This window comes from Atheta coriaria, unplaced genomic scaffold, assembly GCF_025399875.1.
Source record: "Atheta coriaria isolate IRGN ID8LTWV9N9 unplaced genomic scaffold, Caltech_Dcor_3.1 hic_scaffold_10_pilon, whole genome shotgun sequence".
NCBI lineage: Eukaryota > Metazoa > Arthropoda > Insecta > Coleoptera > Staphylinidae > Dalotia > Dalotia coriaria.
The window spans coordinates 8742312-8767142 of record NW_027045452.1 but is presented as its reverse complement, the minus strand read 5'-3'; the positions used below and the strand labels follow the sequence as shown (position 1 = coordinate 8767142).

The 24831-nt window shown below is 34.9% G+C and overlaps 1 protein-coding gene across 4 annotated transcripts in view; it reads left to right on the top strand.

The window, feature by feature from the left end:
• The window catches only part of LOC135801091 (protein krueppel-like), a 47907-nt gene that overhangs the window by 3290 nt on the left and 19786 nt on the right, over positions 1-24831 (top strand). The window contains exons 2-4 of one of the 4 annotated variants that reach the window (XM_065314458.1): positions 7545-7593; positions 12809-12854; positions 21521-23437. In XM_065314458.1, coding sequence (XP_065170530.1) covers positions 21538-22755 — 1218 coding nt within the window. In that variant the 5' untranslated portion in view covers positions 7545-7593; positions 12809-12854; positions 21521-21537 and the 3' untranslated portion in view covers positions 22756-23437. Of the gene's footprint in view, positions 1-7544; positions 7594-12808; positions 12855-20117; positions 20431-21520; positions 23438-24831 lie in introns of those variants that run through there. The other 3 variants (XR_010550294.1, XR_010550293.1, XM_065314457.1) reach the window with 3 other exon arrangements.

The following is a 24831-nucleotide window of genomic DNA, read 5'->3' as shown; positions in this document are numbered from 1 at the left end:
ACCAAAAATTTCGAATTTTCAAAATTTCTTCTAAACATCGAGAAATCAAAAAATTTCAGCGGAAGTTTAAATTTTTTTTATTCAACTTGTAGTTGAGAATTTTTAATACGATTATATCAGGTGATATTTTAAGTTTTTGCACCTTTAGACATTTTTTTACAATAGTTGCGCTGGCGAAAAGCCCAACCGTAATAAATTTGTTGCTTCAGGTTGAGTTTTGTGCTCGATCACTAATCGAGTCAAATCAAATATGGTCAATAGTCGACCTCAGAACAAATTCCCATCATTATACAGAGTGTTTATAAAAATTCACAGCGAAAAAATACATTTAAACACATTTTGGACATATTTAAACATTTAGTATAATCATTGATGGATTATATTCAATAAGTCGTCCTTTTAATAAATAATCTCCGCTTGTGAGTGGGAAGTTTTTCTGTTTTTCTATGGATCTATGAATATAATAGAAATTTGTTGTGTTTTTTTTCTCTCCGCTTCGTAGATATTTTTTCGGTTTGTATTGTTGTGCATTGCGCCCAGGTCGAAATCGACTCTTTCTGGACCTTCCTGGGTGGATGTAGGTAGAGTTACGTAAAAATATATCGAGTGCCATTTCTCTACGCTTCGTCTTCTATTATTATTTGCGTCTTGCGTGTGGGTATTGTGCAAAATTTTGACGTTTTCCAAGAAATTGGTTGCTCTTTTCTCAAATGAACACAAAATACAAAAAAGAAATAAAAAAATATTTTGAGGTTAGAATATGTTTAATTTGATTGTTTTTTGATTGCGGAAGCGTTAAAATCGAAAAAATTTCGCTTAGGAAGTGAATCCCTGGAGTGTCATTCAAAAACGTTTACGGACGCACGTTTTCAACACTCCAAAACGTTGGAAACTGTTAACGATTCGAAATCCGAAAAATATCGAAACACATCCGACATTAACGAAAAATTCAACACACATGTTGTTCATCGATGACTTGCCACTTCCAATTTATTTTTACTTAGTTTAGATTTTTTTGAGTTTGAGTTTGAGAGAAATTTAATATTATTTTCCACGTAAAACGCTCGTTGTTGTGGCGGTAATTTTGATTCTGCTGAGGAGAGTATATTAGAAATATTCAGCTTACAATTCCTTTCTTGCACTTTCTGTGAGGCTGACTTTGTCGTTTTTTAATACCTACGCGTCTCTCCCGAAAAAATCTCTGGAGCGCACCGAGGGGTGAGTTTATGATTCGGCAGGTAGTACACGCGCCTGAACATCAACGCTGTGTCTTTTCTCCTCCTGCGAAGGAAACTTGCTTATTTGTGCTGTGTGTGTGTGGAACGGAACGTCTTCTGCTTCGTCGACCATCTCTCGCGCGCGCGAGCTTCCTCCTCGATAATAATTAGTGCCGAGCATGCGAAAAATATTCAACTTCTTTCCGAGATAAAAAATAAAAGCCAGACGACGGCGAAGGCGCGCGTTGAAAGAGAGAATTTTTAATAAGAATGTTATATTAATACCTTGTGAAAAGCAGCGACGGGAATCAGAAAGTATATAATGTTTCGTATTTTCTCCACGCTCGATTTTAATGACATAAATTCAATGATTTAATGAGGAGCACTTACAGACGCAGTGCTAGCGTACAGCGTAAGGCGATTATGCGCAACGAAAGAAAAAAAAACGATTTTTTTTCAACAATTTATTATTGTATAATGATGAAGAAATCACAAGGTGAAAAACCGAGGAGAACAGGTGAAGACACAGCAACCCCTATAGATAACGAAAACCCTCGTAAAAAATAAAGTTGCACGTTGCAATATCTTTGGCACACTTCCAGGTGATGCATTTGATTGAGTTGTTATCTTTCCGGACGAAGTAAAAACTGTCAAAATAAAATTAGATTTTAAGTTTTAAAATATTGATTTTTATTTTATTTTATTTTATTTTGTAGTTTTAACGGTTTTTGTTCCCACTACGCTTAAATTTTAGTTCTACTTCCGCTTGTTTTCGTAGTTACAAGAACCAAATGGGAACCATTTGTGGAATTTTTGAATTTTTGAATTTTCAAAGCATAAGAAACACGCCGATCGTGTGATTAATGAGTTGAGGCTTTCGACGTTTCAGGAAACGGCCCCATCGAGCTAATTTGCTCGAGATGGGACGTGTATGCAAACAAGGATATGGGTTAAACACCCCCCAACCCGTAAGAGACGTTTGGGTTGACGAAACATGTGTTTGCAATACTTTTAAACGTACAGAAATCTCAAAAAATTCAAAACTTTAACAAAATTCAAGCAAAGAAAAGATTTTTGCTTTTGTTTTTAATTATACGGGCGCAGGGGTGGTTTTTAACATTAATTCTTTTTATTGCTTTATAATGTGCTCATTTTGTATTGTGTTTGAATTGTATTGCACATTGTTTATCAATTAATTGCGTTTTTATTATACGGGGGAAGTACTTCAACTTTTTCTCGTTTTTTTCTTGATGAAAGGAACAAAATGAATGGAAATCATTACTAATGATAAAAATGGTTGTATTATAATCATGGGCGTGTCAAATCAACCAGAAATGCTGGTATTTTATGTAATAATAAAAATTTAACATTTTTATATGATGTAAACACAATATTTCGTCGCCTACGTGATTTTTTTCGTAATTTTCGTATTTTTCGTGATAATCATTTATGAGAAAATATTTCCAACATCAAACACGTTTCTTTTTCATGCCGCTTGAATAAAATGCGAACGTTTAACGAATTTGAATGAAACGCGCTTTATGATGCGCGCGTTCCGATCGGATTTATTCAATTCCCGCATAATGCAGAAATGCAAACGATTCGGTGAACCCCGAAAAACACCCCAAAAGAGAATAACCCCAATAAGGGCAATTGCGAGAGAGTCGAAATGCGAGACGCGAAACGAAACACACTCGCAACGTGGAAAATACTCGTTGGAAAAATGGAACACTTTCGATTTGTTTCGCGTCCGTGAATGGAGACTCTACCCCGCACAAAGCGGCGAATAATGGAATAATTTCAATAAGCAAATGAGGGCTTTAAGCATAAGCATAAGCAACGCCAGCGAATGTACTGTACTTGCTTTTCTTTTTTTTTATTTGTGTGCGAATTCTGAGGGTGAATTTTTGACGTTTAGGGCTGAAATGTCGCGCGGCAATTGCGACTGAATGTGAATATGAATCGTGCGGACATTACGATTATTATCGTTGCATAATTACGTCGGAAGCGCGTCGGAAGGGTGTTATTACAAGCTATCAACGGGGCGTTAATGTGTGATGCATATTTACGTATGAATGCAAAAAATTCCGAGTATATTCAAGCGAAAAACGTTTTTGCAACAAAAAATCAAAATCCAAATAAAACTGAAAATGCAATTCGATCGTTTTAAAATGCGGTTTTTGAGGTTATTGTTTGCCTGCGGTAAATAAAACTTAAGTGAAACACGAAACTATTTCCTGGTTCATTCAAAAATTTTGTTTTGTAACCATAGAAAGTGAAATTCATTCAAAAAATGCAAAAATATAAAATTTTATGTGTTTTTCTATGAAATTTTTGCAAAAATATCGGCAAAAAAAAAACAAAATTTATTTTAACCCTAGCGATAGTTTTCGATGATAGTAATCTGTAGATTTTTGTGAAAATGAGTAAATTTTCGTTAAGGGATGCGAAACAGTTGGGTTGCAAGTGGTGCGTCACTGTGCAACTTGCACAACACCCTCTTTTGCTGCTGCTGCCTTTGGTAATTTATTGCCGGACGGGCCGGACCCGACACCCGAAATGGCGCGCGCGGTGACCGTCCCCGCGACCCCCGACCAGCGCAACGGGGATGATAGCATGGATGTCTGACCGCTGGTCTCGCAATTCTCAACACACAAAGGAAACGCGCAACGGTTTGCAGCCGGCACTTTATCCACAGAAAAAAGAATGCAAAACGCACTCGAAACACATGACATACAAAAAAACATGGCCGACATTAATAGTAAATGTAATAATATTACTTTTTAATTGTTTTGTTTGGTTAGAATTAGAAGATCAATAATAAGACAATTCAAAATGGCCGCCATGTGTCTCTTCATTTAAGGGTTACTTTTATAATAAATGGCAGTAAGCGACATTGAGGGAAAAGCGAAGGGATGTCCAACATTCGGAGCAAAGCAGGGAATTTATTATTTATCCCTTTATTGCATTTTCGGGTTTAATTCCCCCTTTTGCGACCGTCTCCCACGCATCCCACCCCTGACATAGCCTCCGCTCATTGCATGATTAAACGCAATACACATATACAGTGTGTTTATTATATCTCCACTTTATTTTCAACTAATTGTAATTTTACGCATACAGACACACTGTATATTTATTATTAGAAAATCGCGTGCGGTGACATTTGGCGTTCTACTCATATTAATTTTAAATGATCACATTTTACATTCCCAGCACATCTCATAACCTAGTAATTAAACTACATACACTTTTACTAAAGACATCTGCGTGGTTTTTTTGTTTTTCGGAAACATTTCGGAAGTAAAAATATAAAGGAAGTGATTTTTTTGCAAAACAACGTGTGCGGCTTGTGCCAAATTATACGTTTTGGTGATCAACGATGTGACGGTCTTGTTTGCGCGCTTGGAAACTTAATCTCGGAAGCATAGCATAGCTATTATTTTATTATTATCCATCGAGGCGGTTCTTTTCCGAGGAATCGTTTAAGTTTTTTCTTTTTCGTTTTCGAAGACTTTGGGGGTGTGTGCGCCAATTTTGTTTGATTTAAGCGTAGCTCGAGCCAAAGGTGCGCCTGAATTTGGTAAAATAATATCTTGTATTCTGCGTTTCGGTATTTAAAGACCGCATGACCGGAACTAAAGTACAAAAAATTTTTTGTATTGAAAGCTGCAAAAATAAAGTAAAACATTTTGCATAATGGCGGTTTGAGAAAACCATAGACAATAATTTTGATGAGGGTTAATTTTACTAGTAGGTACATATTTAAAATAATTACCCACTTTTGGACTTATTTAAGGGTGGTTTTGAAAAAATGTTAAATTTTGCGTTTTTGTGACAAAAACTCCAACAAAAGGATATTTAGAGGGTTGGTATTAACCGAAAAATTAAATAAAATTTAAATTTTGTCCGTTAGGGGTTGTTTTGAATCAAAAATCACCATCGATAGTTGGTCCGATGCGATTTTATTATGTTTTTGCATAAAACTACCCTCCCGGTGTTTTTACCGTTTTCTGAGGGTAGTTAAAAATGCAAAAAAAAAATCACAGAAGGGTCTTTGGTCGTTTTTATGAATATTTATCCCCCGGGGTGGCTGTAGTTGTAGCAGATGTACCGGTCAACGGTCATTTTTTTACCTTTCACCGCGATTGTAAATTTTTGCATTTTTAGCTTTTTGATTTTTTTCCCCAAAAAGCTAACTACCACTAAATATCAACAGAAAAAACTGTGATCTGTGGCACGAGACACATCGTAAGAATAGAAGCCAATAAAAAATAAAGAATGAGAATACAAGCACGTGGATGTTTTAACAGTTTAACATTTTTTTAGAAAAAGAGAAAATTTGGGGTTTTAATAATGAAGCGCGTTTATAAGAAGGAAGAAAAAAACTCCCCTTGAAGGCTGATGAGCACGAGACTAGACGATACGAGTCGATACACGATTCACCGTGGATGTCTAAAGTCTAAAGAATGAAAACTCGCGAGGGGGTTGTTTTGGGCACGCGCTAAAAAAAGGTTAAAAAGCCCTTAAAACCTACGCTCACTGAACTGAACAAGGGAGTCTCATCGCGTCGCACTAGACAGATTAGATAGGTATTTCGTACGACGCGCGCTTTTTTAATGGGAATGAGGCACGTGTTTTACTGTTTAGGGTTGACTGTTAAAGAAATAATAGGGAAATACCTTCCGGAGGAACATTTCGTGGTTATTTTAAATTCTTACAGACGCGTGGCAGAGAGAAAAAAGGAAATATTTAATTTGTTTTCTAAAATTTTGGAAATTTATCAAAAAAAAAATTAAAAAAAAAACAAATTTTATTGTTTAAAACGCATTTTTGAGTCTTTTTATTTTTTAGTTTATTTATAAATTATTTTCTTTACTTTCACTTTTAAAATTTCACTTTTTTCTCGGTTTTGTAATACAAAAAGTTGCATTTTACTCACGGGCGTGACTAAAGTGCAAAATTAGCTGAACATTTGTCGAAAAAATTTTTTTATGAAAAAAACTTGTAAAAACATCCAAAAAGTAGAAAATTTTCTGCTTTTTTTCAACCCTTATATTTGTGAAGCCATTTATTGATGACTAACACAGCCTATCGAAGCAGTTATCGACGCGCTGGCCACTCGGCAGGAATGCACCCTTGCAACCATCTCATCCCCTTTGCTGCAGCGGGGGTGGTGACGTCACATCACATCGATGACCACTCCTGAGAGTCTTGGGAGGGATCACACAAATTATCATTATACAAAGTGTTTAAAATCTATTTTAATTTTTTTACCTAAAAAAAATTTAAAAATCAACCCTTAGTTAGTTTTGAAAACAAAAATAATTCTATTCACGGTAATAATAGAACAACCAAATTGACTTTACTACTTATTTTGACTTCTGGTAGGTTTATAACAAAGATATATACGCCATGCACAACCCTCTTGCAAGACAAGTCGTCCCCTTGTAGTGTTTCCCTAAAAAACGAAAAAAACCAACCGCTAAAAATAGTGCAGTGCGTATAAGGCACGAGCCGAAGACATAAAGACATAAGGCGCGTGCACGTTGAGAGGGTGCACAATGCACAGAACACGATGCACTCTTATCGGAAACGAGGAACGAGGAACAGGAAACTACCCTCGATGGACGCGGCCATTGCGCTTGTAAAAAACACGCAGATAATGGAGAAAATAGTAAAAATACTTCTCAGACGCACATTAATCTTACTTCTAGGGTGTGAAATGTTGTGATACTATGAGTATCATCCACATGACAAAATGGCCGCCATGTTGACTCATTCAAAACAGAAATATTTAGTTTATTTTGAAGTTTTTCTTTCTTTGTGTGTGTGCAAAAAGGGGTGAATCGATATTTACCAAATATCTAATTCTCATTATTTATCCAACAGACGATAATCGCATGGCTATCATCACAAAGCAATCCATCATTATCCGCATTGTGTGTTTCAACCCCTTTTGAACCCTTTTCCAGGTAGAAAGCAACAGGAAGCGATTGTTGAGACACTTCCGCGTTGCGTTGAGTACAAACGGGTTGAAACTACCCTTTTAAACGGGGTAACAATACAAGGTGGTATTGTTGTGCGCTTTGTGCGCAAGGGCAAACGTCAATCGAAAGGGTTTGTACGGTGGGTTGCGGTTTATACCTGCGACGGGTTAAATTGCGCAAAAAACGCATTCGGGGATGAAAAAAAAAGCACAAAGGGTAATAAGTGTCGATTAGGGTAGTTATTTATATATTTATATGCAATTATTGGTTTATTACACTTGTAACCTAAAAACTACCCTTAAATTTATTTTTTAATTTTTTTTCTCTTTTTTTTCAGGAAATTTCAACGTCAACACCAATTAACAGCTTATTATTCGCTTCAAAGGGTGAGTAGAGTAAATTAATGAATAGATTAACAAACAAAACAGCGTGTAACCGCATAAAAGGGTAGTTTTATTATAATTTCAACCCTTAAACAGGTGATTCGGCAAAAAAACAAATTACACCCTCACTTTCACCATGTGTTTCCATTTTAATCGATTACAATCGATTTTAACCCTCAACCCGACCCTTCAACCCTTAAATTACCAAACAAATGGGCACGATTAACAACTACCAACAAAAAAATAACGCCACACGCCACTCTATTGCTTTCCCAATAAAAATTAACCACCAATATATTTTTTTTTCTCTTTATTGTATGTAAAGGGGTGTAAAAGGGTGGAAAAGGGTGTGAGGCAGGTAAAATTTGTAAAAAATTCATTGTAAGGGTTAAGGAAAACATTACATGATTAAGTTATAGACGAACGAAAGCGAGAGGGTTTTTTTTCTGCGCGTTTATAGGGTGGTAGTGGTGCCTGCCGTGTGGTTAACCGCTTATTAGTCGTTTTATAGCGGTCGCGGATGGCGCACGCGACCAGGTAAAAAACCGTAGGCACGCTTATATGATTACACGTGTGTGTGGTGTTAAGGGTAGATGGTAGCGGAAGATGGTAACAAGCGGGAAAGGGTAACAGGCAGGAGTTTAACGGATGTTGAAACGGTAGAGCATGGTTAAGGGTAGTTAAAGGGTGGATATGTGTGGTAAAGGGTGTAAATTGTGTAATGCGCATACCGCATGTTTATTTTACTGTTAAAATCAATTTTTTTTTTCTAAAAATTTGAATTTTTGAGAGAAAATTCGTTTTTTTCCAAAATTTTCTTTTTATTTTCAAAAAATTTTCTAAATTCTTTAAAATTTATTCTAAAAAAATTTTTTGTCTTTATTTAAAAATTTGCCATTTTTTCTGAAAATTTTGCGTTTTTTTCTAAAAATTTGTGATTTTTTCGACATAAATTTGTTATTTTTTTGTTAAAATTTGTTTTTTTTTTGCTAAAATTTGAGTTCTTTTTCAAAAATTTGTGTTTTTCTTCAAAAAACTGGTATTTTCCTCTAAAAATCCAATTTTTTTTCAAAAAATTTAGGTTTTTTCCTAAATATTTGTGTTTTTTTGTAAAAATTTGTAATTATTTTTGAAAATTTATATTTTTTCCAAAAAATTTTGACATTTTTTCCAAAAATTTATGTTTTTTCTTCAGAAAATTCGTATTTTTCTCTAAAAATCAGTTTTTCTTCTCCAAAAGAACAATTTTTCTCCAAAAATTTTCTCTTTTTTCTCTACCATTAACCAACCCCTTGTCTTTTGTAAAAATCCTGCGGCAGCCATAATAGTTCACCCCATCCACGCACGTCTCATCCCATATGTACCACTCTGCGCACTCTGGCAACGCCGTTGAGCGTAAACGAATCAAGGAATCAAGGGGTAGTTGTAGTTGGCAGTCGCATACTGGACACAAGGGGTAGTTGTGGATGAGGGATGCATCAGCCCTATGTCTGGCGATGGTAGTGTGTCCAGTTCGATTCGTAAAGGGTCATTTTTTCCCTCGGGACACCGAAGGGGAGAACTAATCGTAAAGGGTCCAAAGTGTAGTAAACCCAGGGTGAGCGGTTAAGTAAATTCGAGAATCCAGAGGATTTTTGAGAACAAACATGGCGGATTATAAAAATACTAGCTCTAACCCACGGCTTCGCTCGCGAATATCTAAAATAATGAAGTTGCTTCCGTACGCGTCTGTAGTCACAGAAGAAGTAACAATGAAGTAGAATGGCGGGAAGTTTAAAATGGCTGAAAGTATAGTCTATGGAAGTATAGTGTACAGTCTCCATAGTGTAGTCAATTGGATTTGATGTTGACGTAGCTGTCGGTAATACAATGTGATAATACAGTGTGATGGTACTATAGTACTTAGGTTTGAGCTTCATTGCTGGAATGCTAGATGGCGTTAAAGTAGTCAAATAGCCAGATGCAGAGGTATTATTGACTAAACAATTTCTTTATTTTATTTAATAAATAATTTTTTTTATTAAATAAAAAGTAGCCTATAACCTTTCGGGGACCACTAAGAATATGTGTACAAATTTTCATGATGATCGGTTAAGTAGTTTTTGGGTGAAAGTGTAACAAACATCAGGACATTCGCATTTATAATATTAGTAGGGATTCCAGAAAAATTCGTTAAAAACATATAAAAATTAATTTCATGTTTTGATTGGTTAGTAATTAGAGTATGGAGTATGCAAAGGTGGGACACGACCAATCACGCACGGTGTTTCACCCTTTCGGTTATTTCACCCTTTATGTACGGTACTTGGCGTTGATTGGATGAGGTTTTGTTTGTATTACACTTTTTATGACTTCCTTTACTCTTTTTTACTCCCTACGCACCCTTTTTCTAAAAAACTCGATATTAATCCGGTTAATGTTACTATGTACTCTATTGAAAGGGTTCGTGAAGGGTTAAAGGGTAAAATTTCCCTTTCAACGACAGTATTGGTCGCAAAAATGAAAATGAAAGTGAAATCACCCTTCACCCTTTTTTTGAGGCAGGTAGTTGTGGTTGGCGCAGAGCAACCCTTCTATCATTTCATCGACCTGCATTTTGAACCTTTTCTAAGAGAGAAAAAAATATCGTTGTGTGTAACAAGTTGAGGTTATTGCAAAGCGTGAGATTGCATCGGAGAAAAGGTCTTCGGCTTGGCCAACCCTTTTCATAATGATTATTGTGACGGCGAACGCATTTTGCCCAAAATTTTGACGCAGTTTTATATAAAAGGTATTTAACATGCCTTTGGTACAGGTAGATAGGTAGATGGGTAGATGTGATGTGGGAAAATGCAATGACAAGTGTTAAAATGCCAAAAAGGGTAAATGTTGCAGTGTGAGAACCAGTTTTACGTAAAATGGAAAATAGAATTATCTAATAGGAATTTTATTTTTAAATGTTTTTTTTTTTAGGACCAGGAAATCTTATTTTTGGTTGTTTGAGGTTTTTCTTAACTTTTTTGCTGGAAATTCATTTGTGACGTTGGTAATTTTAAACCACAGTAGATATTTGACACCCGACATTGTTCACAAGCACAGTTTCCTAAAATAAATTATTTTTAGCAAGAAAAAACGTAAAAAATAAAAAAATCGGTTTTAGATAAATTTAGAGAAGAATAAACATAAAATTTTATTGTTTACTAGCTGTTGCCCGCGACTTCGTTCCGGCAGTGTTTAATAAAAATGTAATTCGTTTTTACTCTCTTGTTCTGGACATACTCGTAGTAAGAGTCAATTCTATCAATAAGATTAGCAATTATAATTTAAAGAAATTAATTATATAAAGTTTTGTCAATAATACACTACAGCGCGCCATCTCGAATTCAACTATTTAACTATAACTATGATTGAATCTCAATGTCAAATTTTATTCTATAGAAAAGAGCTGTTTTGAGGATTTTCCCGGCAATTATTCGAATTTTTCTCACCTTTTAAACTTTCCCTAGACCTCCACGAATAATTCAAGACCAAGATAAGATAAATCCGTTCAGCCGTTCTCGAGTTTTAGCGAGACTAACGAACAGCAATTCATTTTTATATATATATAGATAGATAGATGCAGTGTATGCCTGAGTTATGCAACTCTATTGACATTCAAATTGTCAATCGTCAACCAATCATCATCCAATCGTCATTTATTCATCAAATTTTCGAAAAAAATTTCCAAGAATTTTATTTATTTTTCTCTCCACGTGTTTATAAACCTCCAAAATGCAATTACTTATACTTATCCTAATACTCATACGTAACAGCAACTTGAAGCCTTCCTATCTCCCACATCTATTTTTTCTTCTATAGTATTTCCAATAGAAACCCCTAGTAAAAGTAAAACCTACAAAAAACACAATTACTCCAGTTTACATAAAGATGCAAGATGTAAAAATTCAAAGAGATCGTTTTCCGCCTTACTTAGCACACGACGCATGCAAAATTTAAAACCTTCCTCATGCATTTTATCAAATTCCTTCTCTTCTATTCACCGTCGAACATCTCAAAAAGTATTAAATGTAGTGCACGCAACACAATCGGGCGCAAGTTGAATAATAGTCTGAATAGCCTTCGATGGTCACAATGGCTTCGGCAAGAAAGTGCAATTTTTACATTTTTACTTATGCAGGTATCCAGGCCTTCAACTTCTTCTATTTCTGGGTTTATTTTTATTTTTATTTCTTGACCAGGTGGACAGCATTCGGATTTAAAATAAATAAATAACTAAAAATTGTTTATAAAAATTAAAATTTTGTTTTTTTACTTTCACTTTTAAAGTGCCACTTTTTTTACGGGTTTTAAACATAAAAAATTATACTTTAGTCACGGCCGTGACTAAAGTACTTTAATCACTTGCTATGCTCACTCTTACTCAATCTCATGTCTAAAATTCTCATTTAGCAACTTGATACTTATAAAAATGAAAAATTTTAGTCACGGCCGTGACTAAAGTACTTTAAACACTTTCTATACTCGCTCATAATCAATCTTGTGACTAAAACTCTCATTTAGCAACGGGAAATTTAAAAAAAATAAAAATTTTATTTTAAAAATGTAACTTTATTTGCGTCCAGTTTTTCAAAAATCCAAAATCGTGGGAACGCAAATATTTCGCAAGAACCATTCTGACCGTCGGACGGAAATGGGTTGCTGGGGTTGCCCATCGTTGTGTAATGCATTGGCACGGCACCACAAACGTTTTGCCATATTCATCACATTCATCCTCTTCTCCACTTCTACTTTTTCTGCTCAACCGATGGACGGATGCAATGGACAAGGGGTGACGTGTCTGCCTACACTCACACTAACACATACATAACCTAATACTTTGCATCACGATATGTTGCGTTTTGTGTTGTGTTGATTTTCAACCTCCCCCCGAAAGCGTATTGATGCCACATCGATGAATAGATTATTTTCGGCAAGAATACCGCGCGTGAAAGGGAAAAGGTACTGCGTTGGGACTGAATGTCGAATTTTAAATTCGGACGGAAAGTAAAAGGTTACACATGATGGTTACGTGTACATTATTATCGATATTCTATTTGAATACCTTCACCTTCGCAATTTTAGTTTTTAGTTTTTGGTGGGAAAATTTTAGAAATTGAAAAATTCTCACACTTTATGCAAAATAATATTTTAATGATTATTTTAATAAAATTGGTAATAATTTGTGTTTATTTTGTTGTAGGTTATGAAAAAACACGGAAGTTGTACACAATGGCCACCCATGTAAGGTAAGTGCTTTTTTTTTCAAAAATTTCGCATAAAAATTTACACAATGATTATTTTGGTCGAATAGGGATCAAAATAAAAATGCATAACTAAAAAATAAGTACTATGTTCAAAAAATTATACAGAGTGTTCAAAAATAACACAAAAATTAAAAAAAATATTTTTTGAACATTTTGTATAGCTATAGAGGGTAGGTTTTTGTTTGTGGTTTTGCACTAATGTAAAGGTCATCGGCACCGGCTGGTTTTTTTATTGCGTTAACAAAAGTCTTCACATCATCATCATCATCTTCTTTTAATTTTTTTTCTTCTTTTTTTTTGTTTCGCTTTAGTTTGTAGTTGCATTTCCTATATGCATCTCACTTCAACTGCGTGGGTGAAAATATAAAAGAATAAAAGAATTTTACGTGGTCAGGTATCTTTTGAAGGGATGCTACACCCGCATTTCCCATATTGCTCTAAAGCGCCACACATCATTAGTAGGGATTCTTCTTTTCTTCTTTTTAGAAGAAAAAAATCGTTAGCTTTCGATTTCGTTGCAATGATTCACACATTTTTAAATTTTTAATCTTTTTTCGCACACCTTTGGAAATTAAAGCATAAAAACAGAAATTTTACTAAACAGAAGCTGAAATTAATATCATATCGACATATGTTTTAACGATTATCTAAAATTCAGTGTAATTATGGTGTTTTTTGTTGAGGAATCGAAAGTTTTTCGAAAACGACAGATGTGTCACATGTTTTATTTTTATTATAAAGTTGTATAAAATTGCATAAAATTGCATACAACTTAATCCGTTTGACATTTATGTCTAGCGTGTTTTTCACAATACACTTTGCACATTTTTCTATTGTGCCCATCGTGTTCACACTCTCGATGAAATCAGAAAATCCTCGATTTTGGCGAAAATCACGTAGAATACAAATAATACTTTACTTTATATTTAATATTATAACAAATAAAAACACAAAAATCCTTTATTTGTTATTTGTTTCTATTGATTTGTTCCGCCCGAAAAAAATAGATACTAATTTTTGTCTGTTTGCTGCGTGCGCCGGTAAATAAATAACAATTCGACTTAAATAAATGATATCGAAAATAAGAAAATAAGCAATGAGTGCGTAAATAAATAATAAGCCACTTTTCCGCGCTTTCTGCCGACTTCCTGTGTCACCCGAAATACCTGCCCTCCGAGAAGTCAATTTCGCGAGCTTAATAAGCGCAGACACAACATGTGACTCGGCCGAAGATGCCGAGAAGAAAGTGAATCGAGAATAAATGTAATGTAAATAATACAGATCGTGAAAGTCTCAAAAAAAAAGTTACAAACTCACGCACTCACATATCAGTGAGACACCGGTGGAAAATAAAATAAAACAAAGCCGGAAAATTTTTTGGCAGTCAGATTTAAGTTGATTCTAAGTGAGTGGTAGTAAAGTTAAACATCGGCGACAATTTAACAAAAACCTTTTACAAAAATGCGAAATACATGTTACTGAATTCTATTAAATTAAGCCATACATACATACATCTATTGAATACTATACTTTATTCACCCTTGTTTTTAACAGCTCGTAAACTCCAAAACTTTAAACATTTCACCGAAATTCAAATTCTTCATATCCCCGCGATGCAAATATTTCATTCGTTATCGTGTTTGTTATCGTTGTTTTTTAACTCTCGGGCCGCTTTTAATGCGCCGTGAGTGCCTCGCGCTCCTTTTTTTATTCATTATTATTGCAGTGCGTAAAAAAGAACACTAAGTGAAGCAGACGAAGGAGAGGAGGCAGGCGGTGGGCTAAAGTGAAATATGAATTTTTAATAAAGCTATTAGAATATTACTTTGTTACTTACTCGGCGCTCACTTTGCGAGAAGAGACAAAAGGGACCAATACACGCACACATAGATATTCAGCGACAGGAAGTGGAAGTGTTTTGGTTGTAGTTGTACTTTGTACTTTGTAAAAAACTTGCGCGGAAGAACTGAAGGAGTGAAAGTAAACCTCGAGAGTTGAGTGGAGTTAAGCAAGGATGAAAAGGGACGCATTGCTGAAAGCAACCCGGAAAAAACGGTTGAAAAAAATCAAAATGGCGGCGTAATTTTATTTTTCACCCGCGATCCTGCACTTTACTATTTTATTTCCGACAGACTATTCATCAAGTTTTATAATTAGATTTATTTCCGGTTTCTGGTTTCCGGTTTTCCGGTTTAATTATTTTTTAATATAAACCCAAATTTATCATTTTTAGTTGTTTTAAACACAACTTCCGGTTTTGATTCTTTTATTTTATTGCCACAACCGGAAATTTAAAAAGTCGTCAATCATACTCATCAAATGTTTGGCAAAAAATAACGCGATCGCTGATTTATCCGGTTTCCAGTTCGCTTTGCAAAGCTTTCTCGCGTTGATTTCCGGTTTGCATGAGTTTGCGCCGCGCGCTGTGTTTACATTCGACATGAGCGGACGTCATTCCGCCATCGATTTGTTTGCGCTTTGATGATAGACGATCGCCGGTGTCCAAAAACACAATTTTATACAGGGTGTTTCCACCAACCCAAAAAATATATTATAATAAGGGTTGTTTTAGTTTTATTTTGTTTTGGTTACTCTGTATGGAAAGATGGATGATTTTTTTTGAATGATGAGGACTCTACACTCTGCACACACTTCCCTTTCCGGTGTGTCGAACTAAAGTAAGCTATATACCTAAAACAACCCCTAAATCTAAATCCAAGTTTTTACTTCATTTTATTTTACTCTTCTCTTTGCTTCTATTCGTAGTTGTGATGGGTTTTGTTTTATCCAAGGGGTGAATTTGAGCATATTCATCCCTTGCTTTTGTACGGACTAATTTCTGCACAGAGTTTTAAGGGAAAAAAGGGAAAATTGCAATGTGCGTCATATGAGGGGGTGCAGAATGGGGTAGATTTTATTATAAGGGTGATGTGCAATGGCCACCCTTTAATTTCAACATTTTTACTTAATTTTCAATAAAATTAATATTTTTAAATAAATTTAAGGGTAGTTTCTATTTTTTTATTTTTCCGGATCAATTTTTGATCGGATTGTTTGTAACATTTCTTTTGATATGCCCACCTTGCACAACCCTCGACCGCCATGCGGATTTGACGAATTTTGATCATCTAAAAATGTGCCGCCCTTCGATTCGATTCAAAATATTTTCCATTGTGCGCGGCACACGCGCGCGCTTTTTTTTATTTCATCTTAAGGGTAGTCGGTAGTCGATAGATCGCTTAAGCCTACTACCTTACTTTCAAGCTGCAGCTTGTCTTTGAGCTCCAGTGGACGTTGGTCATTGAAAAAAACCGTCCGCAGAAAAAAAAATAAAGAAAAAACAACCCCTAGGCTTTGCGTTCGATAAGAATGTATTAAAAGTGTATCCCTGATGTAAGTACACGTACAAAGCATGTTTTGCAAAGGTTTTACATAAAATATTTTTACAAAAAATAACAAAAACAAGAAAAATATTAAATTTTTGTTTTAATGGCGCTAAAAATAGGTTATGTGATGAAAATTCTTTGAAAGAGTGAAAATTTATTTTTTGCGGTGTTTTTAACCTTTTTCTAGGAAGGGTGCCGATTATCAACCATCAAACCGAAACTATTAATTATTTTTTTGTGTCCATTCTGTTTATTCTCTGAAAAGGGCATAAAGCATCAAGTTGCGAACTTTTTAAGAGGGTAGAAGTGGATGCCCGTCGAGTGGTCAGTTGGTTTCCATTGTACGGTATTAATTTCGTTAATTCTCGTTGGAAAATTTATGTGCTGGCGGCAAAACAGAAGTCCCAATCATCAACAACAACTTTTACCTGCATTTTTAAGGGTTGTTTTTTGCGTATTGCATAACATGATTCATGAGGGTTGACGGTTGGAATCACACCCGCAAAAATTTAATTTTTTTTAGATTTTTTGAGAAAAATTTATTTTTATTATTTATTTGCTTAAAATATTATTTGTTTGATGCCACTTCAAACGATGATCTTATTAAAAAGCATTCTTTGTCAAATTTTCATCCCCACACAAACACAAAGCGATTATTTTTCGTTTTTTTGGTGAAGTAAGACCTTTGCGGCACATGCCAAACATTTTTGCGAAAAAATAATCTAAACCGGACAGTTGCGAATTTTTTTTGCATTCACGTGGCAATTCATCCCCTATTCAATGAGAATAACGTCTTTTGTAGACTCAATAATAATTTTTGGACATTGGGCGTTGAAAAACATTTTTTTTTAAATTTTAAACCTACAGATGGCGTTGTTTTACAGTCCATGACGATACAAATCGTTAAAATTGATTTTATTTCCACAATATCACATCATTCATCATCAGAATGACAACTTTTGAATTTTCAATGTCAACTTATACTTTCACTTCTCTTTTCTAAAGTTTTCTATAACTTCCCACCCTCGAAACACTCAAAATTCAAAACTTTTTGATGCATCATCGTGTCTTACTGCATTTCTTTAAATTTTTACAATAGTTGCGTAACAATTAAATTCTATTGCACATTTTGTAGTGCAAGAGTCCTTCTGAGAAGGCCCTAAAATAAAATTGGCGACTAGTTCACTTTCGATTTTATTTTCGATTTGAATAATTTAACTGTCGGCTCTTCGGGCTTTGGAGTTTGATCACCCGCAGTTTAATCCAATTTCGGTACGAATGACCAAAAACGCGCCGCCATAAGTAATCCCTTTAGAAACTCGTTAAACGCGAGTATCAACATTGTAAAATTGCTTTTATTGTCGCCGCACATCGCGTTCGCAAATATTCCACAAATTCCCCGCCTGCTTCAAGGGTTGTAAAGGGTTCATTCACACACCTACCTACTATTTACCTCTTTCATGTAAACTGTGGAAAAGTGAGAGTTAACACACAGGTAGATTTAAGGGTTGAAATTATAAAATTCGATAATAAGTGAAATTTAACAAGATTAAAGTCATAAAATGAATTTGTTGCAAAATTTGTTGATACCATCAATGTAGTTTTCCGCTTTGGTGCTTGGTAGACTTGTAGCTAGTTTCCTTGCGCACCTGGTGACTGAAAGCGTGCTGGCATGATTTTTTCAACGCAAAAAACTCAAAAATAAAAAATACCCTCGTGGTGAAGCGCAGCTCGTGGCATACACGCTTTGTAGTCGTCGCACGCGTTTTACAGATTTTTGGAGTATTTTTTGACAATGTAGTAAAAAAACTACCCCTGTGTCAAACCCCCGAAAACGTTCAAAACAGCTGAATTAAGTAAAATAAAACATGTTTCTCTCAGTAAAATTCTATGAATTTCGTATAGAATGTGTGTGGCTTGATAAGGGTGTTTAGATAAGCGTTATCTATATTTGTTCGCACTGTGACTGAAAAGTTGGTTTAGGTCATGGCTGCAATCTCACAAACATTTCTTTCGAGTCTTTTGACTCTAGCGCTTGGTTATCTATGATTCTGCATGCTGTAAACTTGTGATGCAATGCAAATAAGTACAAAGCCCACGAGTGTGACTTGTGTTTAACTTCATTTGTTGTTGTTTGTTTTGGTAACACTTTGGTGGGCGGAAATTTAGGGAAATAATGATAACACTCACACAAACACACAAAATATAAAAGATAATTTTATTTTCTTATCTTATTTTACTTGTTACATCCGTTTTAGTTCAAAATTTTTATTTGAAAGAAAAAAAATCAATAAATTATGTTATGTCCGCAAATCGGTGAATGCGAAGTCTATTTTGTGTCGTTTATGCGTTGACAAAGCGCCGGTTTATTTTTTTCGCTCGCTGGTACTCGAGATCCCCGCAAAACGCGCCCCCTACCAACATTGAGGGCATGACATTCGCACACATATTGCACCCTTCGTCACTTTTGATATAAAAAACGTAAAACTAAATTTCGCCTGACCAAAAACTCGAGATATTTTTAATCGATTCGTTTATAGCATGTAGGCAAACACAAAGCGCCGGTGCCGAAAATGTCTGAAAAGGCTTTCAAGCGCAAACCGGAAAACCGGAAAATCAGAGAATCAGACGAACGACACGCTGGACATGACGGCGACATGTTGCTTCATTCACACTTTGAATGGAAATCAAAAAAAAAAAAAAAAAAAAATTTTTATAATTTTTTCTCGTAGAACTGTGAAGCCGTAAAAATATTAGAATATACGAATATAAGAAGGAAATATTTCATCAAACATCAAACGATGCACACCTTTGATGTACGAGTAAAAGTACACTTGATCAGATTCATCAAAATTACTTCAACAGCTTCCTAATTATCTTTCCAGTGAAATAAAGTATAGTATTCGACATCCACGTAAAAAATAAAATAAAATTATCATTATCATTATCAGAAATTCCAATTTTTAATTAACAATCGAAATCGAAATGTGATTGTGGTGAACGTTGATTTTTGAGGTTTTCGTTGTGTCTAGCCGTCGATAATGCAATAATAATAACAAAATAATTGCTGTTTGGTAAATAAACGTTTGGACGTTGCGTAGACGGGCATTAAACAAATTGTATTGATAAAAGTGATACATTGTTATAGGTCCGGGTCTCAAAGTAGTCAAAAACTAGTCAGAATGTAATTAAAACCAAACAATTACGCAACGACTTTTAAATTAATGGGATTTATTTATAAACTGTTACAATACGTTTAAATATAGAATAATCTCAAGTGCAAAACGAATTAAAACGGAAACGGGTTCAATTTTTGTGAATTACTTGAGTTATCTATAAGTAATCATTATCAGATTAAGCGGTATTTCAACAATTTACATCCGTTAACCCGTTGAATCATCTTACAGGTAAAAAATAAGAGTTTTTAATAAAAAAAACCAAAAGTTTTTATTTTTGTCTGAATTTGGTTTGCAGCGCCATCTAGCGGTGAAATTTTCGCAAAGATTTTGTTATTTACGCTTTAATTCTTAATTTTATTTCATTTTACGTGAAGTTGCGAAACCGTCGGCCTGGGTCGTCTCCCTCCCACAACTGATGAAGGCGCACGCACCCCTGCACAAATCACCCTCGGTAGACTCCACTCTGTCAGTCTCTGTCTCTTCCTGTCTTTATCTTTCTCCTTGGTTTATGCATACATCCAATCCCAAGCAACCCTTAGTGCTTACTTCGTACTTCCACTCGACGTCTTTTTCTACTGACTGTTTGGGTTTGAAGTGTGAGAGGGATACGCGATCAATTGTGGAATATTGGTGGGGGTTGTTGCGTGTGGAGGTGCGTGTTGTTCGACGTTGCCCTAGGTTAAGTCCCGACGTGCGTGAGCTTTCCAACTTCAGTAAGCTCTCGCTTCTCATGTGTGCCGCACGCGCCCACGGAGACACTCACGATCGCACTACACACACGAGAGCCGAGTACGATTTTCTAACTTGACGCAAATTTGGAGTAAATTATTATTATTTAAGTATATGTGTTATATTATACAACGAGGATAATACTAGAGAAAAACTGTAGAAGTGTATAAAGTGAAATATTTGAATATTTTAAACAGTTTGTGTTTGTTTGTTGATTAATGGTGACGACGATGCCGCTCTTACAAGAAGCTACGCCGAAGCGAGGTAATTATATTGTTATCATTGTCACACTATCACTATCGTTAGCGGTTAATGTCGTGTTGTCGGCTTATCGGTGCTCGACAATTAGAATGTGACGGGACGCATGGGAAATGACGATTAACACGTAATTAACGATCAATTCACGCTTAAATCGTTTAGTATTATATCACACATTCACTTTTTTATATTTAGATTTATTTAAAATACAATTTAACATTTTTATATATTTTTATTGATTGTAAAATAGGAAAAAATGAAATTTTGTGATAAATTTGTTTATATTTTTTAGTTTTTCTTGTTATTTATATGAGAAAATGGATAATTTCTTAGAAGATATTAAAGAAAAACTTATTTTTTAAATAATTATTTAATTATTTATGAATTTTTATTAAAAAAACAATTTTTTAAATGTGATTTTGAGTAATTTTTACCATATTTTCTCAATAAAACTTAGGAAAATCGAGAAAATTCTTACTTTATTTTACAAAAATCATTTTTTTGGCAAATTTGACTAAATTTCAAGAAAATTTTTGGGTCAATTCATTTATTACTGTTATAAATAAATTTTTTACATGAGATTTTGACTAATTGTTAAATATTTTTTTAATAAAACTAAAAAATGAAACAAAATTTTTGGCAAAATTCTATTTTCTGCAAGTTTTATAAATTTTTACAAGTTTTACAATTTTCTATACTAATTTTACAAACTAGAATTATTTTCTAATTTGAGGGTTAAGATTGGTGCGGATGTGGAGGCGGCGAATCGTCCAATGATGGCGCATTCGCCGCGTACGCCGCTCGTTCGTTAGCGATCCGCGAACCAGGCGCAGAAAGGGATAATGACGCAAAGGGGTGGCAATGGCGTATCATCTACGTATTTCCCAACCCAAGCAAACACAAAAACGCAACATTTTCCTTACCTACCTATCTACAACTAACAATAATGTCATCTATATCTATTTTTATTCTCCGACGTAAACATACAAAAAATACAAGTTTCATCCAAGCGTGAATTGATCAAAAGCAATTACAAACTGATTCTATTCAAATATAACTCAAGGCTATACATTTGTGTTTTCTTATTTACTTACAGATCTCTTAGGTAGAGAAATGCCCGATGAAGAATCGACAATGATCAGCCCACTGTCCTCGATGTCATTCCCGAACTTTGGCAACACGGCAATGTTTACTCCGTCCCAGCTCCTGATGGCGTCACAAATGCTCGCCGCCAGCGGTCTTGCCCTCCCCCCGAATCCAGCCTTCTTCCATCCGGGTCTCTTCGCCGCCGGCTGGCCGGCAAACTCACCTCCCTCACCACCCACCTCCAACGAACAACTCTCACCAGCGTTAAAAACCCGCAAAACCAATAATAACAACAACGTTGTCACCTCGTCCAGCCACGAGAAGCAAGGCAAACGCAAAACGAAGAAACAATGTGTTACTACACCTCTGAACACCCCGACGATTTTACATGATGAAGTACCCATTTCATCACCATCACCCACGTCGAGTTCCAGCCCACCATCGGAAACTGGTAGTATTACTAAGGATACCACCGGGACAAGGGATAAACAATTCACATGTGGAGTGTGCAACAGGAGTTTTGGGTATAAACATGTGTTACAGAACCATGAACGTACGCATACAGGTGAAAAACCCTTTGAATGTCCACAATGCCATAAGAGGTTCACCAGGGATCATCATCTCAAGACCCACATGAGGTTGCACACAGGTGAAAGGCCATATCACTGCGAACATTGTGATAGACAATTCGTACAGGTTGCTAACCTTAGGAGACATCTCCGTGTCCACACTGGAGAAAGACCCTATGCTTGTGAATTCTGCCAAGCGAAATTCTCAGACTCCAATCAACTCAAAGCGCATGTCTTAATCCACACTAATGAAAAACCCTTCGCTTGTGAACGTTGTCAAAGTCGTTTCCGTAGAAGGCATCACCTCTTACACCACAAATGCGGAGCTAGTCCCACTAGTCCCACAATGGTCCAACCCAAACACGAATCTGAATCAGAAGAAGAACGCAGCAGTCCATTGATGATGAATGTCAACATGATGATCAATTCAAGAGTTCCCAAGTTGGAACCCATAGGATATCCAATGCAGCATATCCCTGAACAGACAGAACCCGAGGATCTGTCCATGAGTACCGGGATGCATTCCCATTCCAGTGGGGAGAGTCCCATGTCAAGGTCACCTGCAAGTCGGGATGACCCTGATGAACCCTCTGAAGAGTTTGATATTGATGTGGATGTTGCTTCTCCACCTCCATCAACACAACAAAGACAAAGGCATCATGTCCTAGTCCAATAGATTACAATACACTTACGGGTAATAGTCATAGATATATATTGACCAAAACATTAAATTTAAGCCATTCCATTGAGGGCTATGATTAATTAAGTTACCATTATCTACCAAACTATAATAGTTATGTTATGATTTGATATTTTTGACTTGTTCACACATTTACGCTATAAGTTTAACGAATAATGATTATTGTACATTGTACAGTCAGGTATACAAGTTCCTCATTACATTGCGTAGTATTTCTCTCTCTCTCTCTCTTTCTCTCTTGATATATAAATTTAGTAAACTAAATATTATTTCTTGTGTTTTTGACGTTATTGATGATGGATGATTGCCACACCGGTGTGAAGATAGTTGTATAGTTGTAAATAAGTTTTGTTATGTATTTTTGTAAATTTTCAAAATGGCGGAAAAAAATGGCATGGCGTGTCTCAACATCACCACCACGTGTAACGGTATCGAAATGCATATACAGTAAGATGATACTTTGGACCTTTCGATACCGTTGGATGTTTTTTTGATTTTCTATTGAATTTGCGAAAAAAAAAACACGCCGCGTGTAGGTTAGTAGGTTAGGGTTACCATTGTGTTATATTATATAGATTTATCTGCAGGCGCGCGCGCGAAAAAAATTTGAAGATTGGCTGAGGTGAGACCGACTGAGAAAACTGAATAAAGGGCGGAAGGGCACATGTGCACCGTGTTGATCTCGCCTCCGCTTCGCACAGAAAACATGGGTAGTAATTCTTTTTTTGTTATAGATTATATTCGCAAATGACTTGCAAAAAAATATATTTTTATTTTTATTTATAAAAAACCGTTTTTTTTGTTTCTCCACAACCCTATGATCAAGAAAAGTTGTTGTAAGTCAATCCACTTGCACAACGTCTTTTTATATTGAAAATTTCTTGTTGCAAGTGATACCTTACTAACACCCTTTCTCTATTTTATTCAAAAAGGGTTTCTTTGTTTGTGAATACACAATAACACCTCGTTTACACTTTACTTGTTTTAATTTTTGATATTGAATAAAAACGGGTTGAAATACTCACTATTCAAATCAAAAATCAAAAGTTTTGTGTGAAAATTATAATTTCAAACAAGTTTTGAGGTTATATTAGGTTACATATACTATTTTCATTGCATGTGCGCCATGTTGGATCAAATCTAAACATTTTGTACATAAAATTGTATAAATTTAAACTAATTGGTAATTGTTATAAATTATAACTAATTAATTATTAATTACAATGAATTCAAGTACAATTTTAAGCATCTAAGCATACGTGGGGAACAGTTTTACACCTATTGATGTAATTATTCATTAATTACTTCAATAATAATAACAACATAAGCAGATTTAAAGAAAAAACATAATTTATTGCATTTAATATGGATATAAGTGGATTATATTATACTTAAGTACAATACAATAACGTTAAGATGATATATTATACAGAGTGTTGCATAATTGCATAATAATCAATTTATTAGATATTTTTGTATTGTGTGACACTCTGTATATGAAACAATTGTAAATACGATACTTTCTAACCTCGAAATTCTAAGCCTACACTGATATACACTCTATATTCTCTTGACGGATATATTTTTTTATCTAACGAAAAACGTAGCCAAATACACGCGCGCCATCTACATTTATTTTCAAGATGGCGCCGATTCTATACCTAACCTATAACAAATGAAAACAAAAACAGGGTTGCCATATGATAAATTATAACATGTAAATATCGTTTTCATTGTTTTGTTGTGAAACAAATAATGTAAAGTACAAAAACTCGTATCTACCTCTAAACACTAAACAATGAGAACAAATAACGATTTTGATTATAGTTTAACGTGCAATTCTACAAAGAAACGAAACAAGACTGATTTTAACGTTTAACCTAAACATTAAAATTTAGGTTAAAAACAAATGGAAAAATATACGAATACGAAGACTTTTCAGGTCACAGAATATTTCATGATTAAAACAAAAATTTTAAAACCTTCTTGAATACAAAAAGTCTATTAGGATAACAAGCTATAATTAAATGTGAAATGTTAAATATTGTAAAA